Below are 7,248 nucleotides of genomic sequence, written 5' to 3' on the forward strand. Positions count from 1 at the left end.
ATACTAAAATTAATTAAGAATCTAGAGCTAATTGACTAATGACAATCGAAGTAAGGACTAAGCAAAGGAAGATATCAATGGGAAAAAATAGGGTTTTGATAGAATATGTGCAAGATAATTGTCTGTGATTTAACTATAGATAATTCAGTTTTAATGTTCAAGTGAGTCTCTCAAAGTCACTCTATTATTAGTTCAAACGTTCAGCAAAAACTCGTCTCTCGATTAAGTCTTATCCTCACGAGATGAACCAATATGAGCACTGTGAAGATATGCAAGAATGTGTAGTGGATCGGTCTTTAGGAAAATCTCTTTCGATTATTCTCCTAACTAGATTTAATTAATGATTCAACTGGCCTCTTTCGATTACTTAGAAGAATCTATGAACTCAACCAACAATATAATGCAAAGATATCACAAGTTATGCCTTTTTCGATTATAAGAACAAGTGAATATGGATGCAACAATTAAATCTTCCAAAAATGATTCAAATACATAAAAATAGAGTTATAATCCACAAACAATTATCAATACACCAAATCCATCAAAACCCAAAAGGATCTACTCCATAGACATGGAGAAGTTCTTCACATATGAAATTAAAGTATAGAAAAACATAAATTCAATCCAAACCCGGATCTTGAGTGAGGAAGGAATGATGAAATCCTTGTGCTTGTGTTCTTCCAATTCCTCCTTAGCCTCCTTCACCTCCTTAGGTCGAAAATCTGTCCAAAAGTCCGAAAATGGTGTTTTACCGTATATTTAAGCCATCCCCCAATAATTCCCGGATGAAAATACCCTTTTTAGCGGAAATGGAAAGATACTCTAACATTTTTGTACTACCGCGCCAAATGCTGCGCCGCCCTATGCGGCGCGGCTGTGCAATTTTCTTAGAGTAGTTCGTTTCTCCAATTTTTAACATCCGGACTTGGTCCTTGACCTCCGAACGCGATCCCGATTTAATTCTTTGGGCTTCTACTCAGACTTTAAAGCTCCAATTAGCTCAAATTTGCTGTGCAACATCTAAATAACTCGAAATCACTTTTACACGGCATAAAACACACAATAAGTGCAAAATACTACTAATTAAAGCTCAACATAAGTAAAGTGCAGTGAATTAGAGTGTAATAAGCGACTAAAACATGGGATTATAGTCTACCATCAATATCCCACACTTAAACCATTGCTCGTCCTCGAGCAATTAGACTACACTTTCACATAGACACGACCCTTTTAAACAACTCTCCTAACTCATCACACCAAGAATAATAAAACAGATTAAGCACAATACCGTAACATTCTCGCGTCAAGATTTGACTCAAAAGCACCACACATTTTTTACAACCTACTCACTTACTCTAACATAGAGGTCAATGACATTACCTTTCCTTCATAAATCAAGTGCCCTCACACAACAATAAAGAGTAGTTCCACACATAATAAAGTTTAAGAATAATTAGAAACTCAAGATAGGAAGAATTCGCTCACTTTGAGAAACAATATTCATGTGCCACAAAAGATGTACCATAAGCTTGCCCGTAATGTATTACTCTACTAATTGATCTCATTAAGTCAAGGATCAAGTAGGACTTTATGTGGTTGTCATGTAAGTTGCAGGATGAGTTGGATATATTTGATATAAACGTGACTACACCTCCCTAAGCACTTTAATACATACAATTTAATCATTTAAAACTCCATACTTATGTCAAACCATAACTCCACCTTCACATCTGTATATATCAACTCCCAACTTCCTTAAGCACAAATACATCAAAAGTTACCACTATCAATGAATATTTGCACAACATTACAACTATTTGTTTTCAATTCAAGTGGCACTTTTTTTTTTCAAAACAGTGCACCTTTTTCCTTATTTAATTAGTTCCACTAAAAAACCAAAACAACACCCCACACTTTAACTTTTACAAAGTTCATAACAATTTCAAGTGCTCGCGAGAGGTAAAATGGGTAAGTGATGATATGCTATAATTACATAGTTTGGCTATTAATTACACTATAATTCGCTGCACTTTACTAGTGTTTGAGCTCTAAATGGTATTATTTTGCACCGAGTGTGTGTTTAATGCTTGTAGGAGAGACTCCGATTTATGATGAGGTTGTGGAACTAATTGAGCTATTGTGGAGCTTTGAAGTCTGTGTAAAAGCCATGGATTAAGTTGGGATCGTAATCAAGATTTAATGAACAATAATGCACTTAGTGAAGAGGATCGAAGAATGGAGCAAGAAGTCACCCAGGTGTGCGACCACATGCGCGATCGCGCACCTGGGTGCGCAAGTGAAATAGAAGAATGCCCAAAGTACGCGGTCAGTGCGCGGTTGCGCAAGCGGTGTGCGACCACTGCCCAGGTGCGCGATCACGCACATCCTGTCCGGAAAATTTTCCAAGCCTATTTTTGTAATTTCGGAGGCAACTCTTCTGGACCTATATGAAGCCCAACTCGTCTAAAAAGAGGGGAGCTGAGGATTTTGGGGAATGTTTTACCTAGAGAAGATTGGAGAGACACCAAGGAAAGAGACTCAAGAATTGTTCAAGATTTCAACCCACAGTCGGTGCAATACGAGAGTTTGTATAAATCTTTATAATTGATGTTTTCTTTGTTCTTAAGCTTATTTGAGATATCATACTCTATTGTTATGGAGTAATTTCTATTTGGGTGTTGATAGATATGGTGTTTCAATAGCTGGACAAGGGATTCGATCTTGATACTTGCTAGAATTGATCGATGGAGCTTGAATTGTATTGTGGAGTTAATTAGTATTTTGCTTAATCGAAAGATAAGTTCGATATTAATTTTCTGCACATCTTATGCTCTAGTTTAAATTCACGATTCAAATAGTTAATCGAATGAGACTCTTGAATTGTTGATTGATCGAGAAAATAGGGAATATTTGTGAGAAGTTACCCTTTAGATCATAAACATCATTTTTTATTCTTGCAACTGTTTACCATGCTTCAATTGGGTTAATTACTGAACTAGTGTTTAATCGAGAGAGGAATATTAGCTTCAAGAGTAATCTGATAATCGGTTGAATTCGTAAGAATCAATCGTATTATAGAGTGAATTAACTCAAGAATTGGATCCCGAGTCAGTTATCGTGCACCCATCTAGTCAATTACCCTTGTTTTCCTCATAAATATTTCTTCGTGCTTACTTGCTCTTTTTAGTGATCAATTGTTATTTTCCTGACCTTCAATAGTTAATCGTAGTAATATATATCCTACCAAGTGTTAATTTTACTGGATAGTAATCAACTGGAGATTATTCAACATTGTTTTATTCCAATTCATGTGGAGACGATAATTTATATATACTATCTTTGACTAGCGAGCACAATTTAAATGTGTGTTTCACGCTTGTCAAATTTTGGCGCCATTGCCAGGGATTGGCAATCGATAGTGTCAAAAATAATTTGTAGTACTAATTCAGGAACTAATTTTTTCTTTAGTGTATTCACGTTTTCTCACCTGCGCGCAGGGTACAAATTTTGATTTCTCTGGTGTATAACTTGATCCTCTTCAAGGGAAGTAATATCATATGAACCAGAATTGGAAAAACACCTGCGACATCTGAGAAAGGAAAGAGAATTAATAGACAAATCTTTGAGACAAACTTCAACTCAAGGAACCATGGCAAACGAGGACAATGAAGGAGTATATTTAGCTACAAGGGAGGTAGCACAACACAAAGTTGCACAAAGAATTGCTGACTAAACAGTCAAACTAAATGGGGGTCAAAGGTTCAATCAAAACTGACCTTTGGTTGAAGACCAGTTCGAGAACGCACTACCCCGACCGGGAAGATCATTGGGTGACTATTCTAGGCCTGTATATAATCAAGGAATGTCAAGTGTCAGACCTCTACCTATAGTAGCAAACAATTTCGAATTGAAGCAAGGCTTACTTCAAACTATCCAAAATAACTGCACCTTCAGAGGGAAGATGAATGAAGATCCTAACACTCACTTGATGGACTTCGACGATATCATGAACACCTTACAATACAATGGAGCATCAAATGATGCTGTCTACTTAAGGGCATTCCCTTTTTTACTGAAAGATGACGCGAAGCAATGGCTTCACAGCTTACCCGCAGGTTCTATAAGGACATGGGAATATATGACCAAGAAGTTTCTTGACAAATAATTTTCGGCTGCAAAAATAGGAAAGTTCAGAAGGGAAATTCATTATTTCTGCCAGAAAGAGACAAAAATGGTTTTTGAAGCTTGGGAATGATTCAAGGAGATAATCATGAAGTGTCAGCACAATGGAATTGAATTGTGGATGCAACTCCAGGATTTTTGGGATGCATTGACACCATCCTCGCGACGAACTCTGAATACTGCATGTGGAGGTCCAATAATGAAGAAGACGCCAGAGGAGGTTGTCTTAATCCTTGATGAATTATCTGAGGATGCTAACCAGTGGCTGTCTGAGAGTAATGACAGAAGAAAATCAGTTGGAGTTCACCAGGTGGATTCTCACACATCTATGCAAGCCCATCTAGACACCATGGCTAAGGAAATAAGAAAGCTGACATTAGCTAAGGTACAAAGTGAGCCACAACTAGCATGTGACTTCTGTGGATTGGGACACCCTACACACGAGTGCCATGTATCCGCTGAGGAAGTCAATGTAGTGAGAAATTTTAATAGAGGAAACTACCAAGGTGGAAAAAACTATAATGCCATAGGTCAAAGACATCCAGTTTTTTCGTGAAGTTCACCCAGCGGAAGCCTGAATTCATAGCAGCAAAATAATCCCAGACCCCAGGGTCAAGGACCACTAGGTTTTTAGAACCAGCATAGGTAGCAATACCAGCCACAATAGTTAAATCAGTCTACTATGGAAGATCTCATGAAGGAATTCATCAACAAATGTGATGAAAAATTTGAGACTCAGGGCACAGCCAGCCGAGAGCAGGGCACAGCCATCCGGAATTTAGAAAGATAATTGGGACAAATTGCAAATATGTTATCTGAGAGGACTCCTGAGACTTTTCCCTCTGACACTGAAGAGAACCCAAAAGAAACAATCAAAGATGTATCTCTAAGTGGAAAAATGTTGGCCTATCCAACGGAAACATCTAGAGCCGCTATGGTGAATAAGCAGGCAGAGACACCAATAGAAAAAGAAAATGAAGAGCAGCAGGGCCAGAGTAGTGGGTTACAAAATGAGATTGAACAAAGTAGACATATGCCAGCTCTGCAATTTCCCCAAAAGATGAAGCGGGAAAAACTGGACAAATATTTTGGGCGATTCTTGGAAATGCTCAAGCAACTCTATGTGAACATTCCTTTCACGGAGGTACTCACTCAGATGCCTGCTTATGAGAAGTTCTTGAAGGAAATCTTATCTAGCAAGAGAAAACTGGAAGAGACAACTGTGGTCAAGTTGAATGCCCACTGCAGTGCCATATTACAAAATAGAATTCCCCAAATATGTGGGGACCTAAGAAGCTTTACCATACCATGCTCGTTGGGGAGTAAAAAATTCGATATTGCCCTCTGCTATTCTGGTGCATCAATAAATCTAATGCCTCTGTCTGTATTCAAAAAACTGGAAGGTGAGCTTGGTATGATCAAATCAATACTAGTATCTCTACAACTAGCTGACCAGACCACCATTTTGCCTAAGGGAACCATCGAGGATATTCTAGTACGAGTGGATAAATTTGTTTTCCCCGTAGACTTTATTGTGGTGGATATGGAGGATAACAAGGAAGTACCTCTAATTATGGGAAGGCCATTCTTATGTACAGGCAGAGCTATCTTAGACATCTATAAAGGTCAACTCATGCTTAGAGTGGGTAACGAAAAAATAGTGTTCCAGATGAAGAGGATAATGAAATACCCTCAGTGATGATGCATCCGCCTACTCATGTTTTAAAATGGATGTGGTTGAAGAATTTACTAAAATTTACAAATTTGATAAGCTTGTGGAGGATAATATCGAGAGGTGTATTACGCAGTTTGGCACAGTGGAGGATGAAGATCCTACAATAAAGAAAGAGGTTGAAGCACTTGAAACTGAGGATCAAGAGGTCGATGAGCATGAATTAAAAGAGGAGGCTTCTAGACTTAATGTGAAATTGAAAGTCCTCCCTACTCACTTAAAATATGCTTTTCTTGAAACTCACAATTCTCCTGTAATTATTTATGCTGATTTGACAGGTACACATGAGCGAAAGCTTGTGGAACTACTGAAGAAGCAGAAGAAGGCCATTGGCTGGAGTATAGCTGATATCCAAGGAATCAGTCCAGCAATTTGCATGCACAAAATCGTGTTGGAAGAAAATAGTAAACCAGTCTTGCAGCCCCAATGCAAGCTGAATAAAAATTTGTAGGAGGTAGTGCACAAAGAGATCATCAAATTGCTAGATGCGGGAGTGATCTTTCCCATATTTGACAGCCAATGGATTAGTCCAGTTCAAGTTGTACCAAAGAAGGGCGGCATGACGGTGGTGAGAAATAAAGAAAATGAATTGATTCCGACAAGAACAGTCACTGGGTGGAGAATGTGCATTGAATAGAAGGTTGAATGATGCAACAAGGAAGGACCACTTTCCACTACCCTTTATTGATCAAATGCTAGAGAAAGTGGTTGGACACGGTTGCTACTACTTCTTGGATGGGTACTCCATCTACAATCAGATACCATTGCCCCAGAAGACATTGAGAAGACCACATTCACATGCCCGTCAGGTATTTTTGCTTACAGGAGAATGTCATTTGGGTTGTGTAATACACCTGCCACTTTTCAAAGGTGCATGATGTCTATATTCTCCGACCTAAATGGGAAGTGTCTAGAAGTATTCATGGTTGATTTCACCCTTTTAGATGATGACTTTGAAGACTGCTTAAAGAACTTAGAGCTTATGCTTGAACGTTGTGAAGCTATACACTTGGTCCTTAACTGGGAAAAGTGTCATTTCATGGTAAAAGAGGGAATTGTCTTGGGCCACAAAGTTACCTCTCATGGAATTGAAGTTGATAGAGCCAAGGTAGACGTAATTGCTAGACTCCCTCCACCAACTTTTGTGAAGGGGATATGGAGTTTTTTGGGACATGCGGCATTCTATAGGAGGTTCATCAAAAACTTCTCCAGTATTACCAAACCGTTAACTGCATTTCTAGCAAAGGATGCCAAGTTTGTTTTCAATGTGGAATGCTTAAGAGCATTTGAATTGATAAAGGAAAAGCTGGTAAGTGCCCCTATTATGGTGACAC

The 7,248-nt window shown here is 38.4% G+C and overlaps 1 protein-coding gene and 1 non-coding gene across 2 annotated transcripts; one reads left to right on the forward strand and one right to left on the reverse strand.

Moving 5' to 3' along the window:
* Positions 1–4,186: 4,186 nt before the first annotated feature.
* On the reverse strand, positions 4,187–4,293 carry LOC142176852 (small nucleolar RNA R71). Its single transcript, XR_012705658.1, has one exon. It is a non-coding gene; the product is annotated as a small nucleolar RNA R71 (small nucleolar RNA).
* Positions 4,294–4,990: 697 nt separating this feature from the next.
* On the forward strand, positions 4,991–5,881 carry LOC107805953 (uncharacterized). The gene has a single exon (XM_016630059.2). It carries the CDS (start codon positions 4,991–4,993, stop codon positions 5,879–5,881), a length of 891 nt encoding a protein of 296 aa, XP_016485545.2.
* Positions 5,882–7,248: the final 1,367 nt, after the last annotated feature.

Source organism: Nicotiana tabacum, chromosome 22 (genome assembly GCF_000715075.1).
Source record: "Nicotiana tabacum cultivar K326 chromosome 22, ASM71507v2, whole genome shotgun sequence".
Lineage (NCBI taxonomy): Eukaryota > Viridiplantae > Streptophyta > Magnoliopsida > Solanales > Solanaceae > Nicotiana > Nicotiana tabacum.

Bases quoted from the DNA above. Each gene is read 5' to 3' on its own strand.
- LOC107805953 (XM_016630059.2), top strand. From the start codon at position 4,991: ATGTTATCTGAGAGGACTCCTGAGACTTTTCCCTCTGACACTGAAGAG.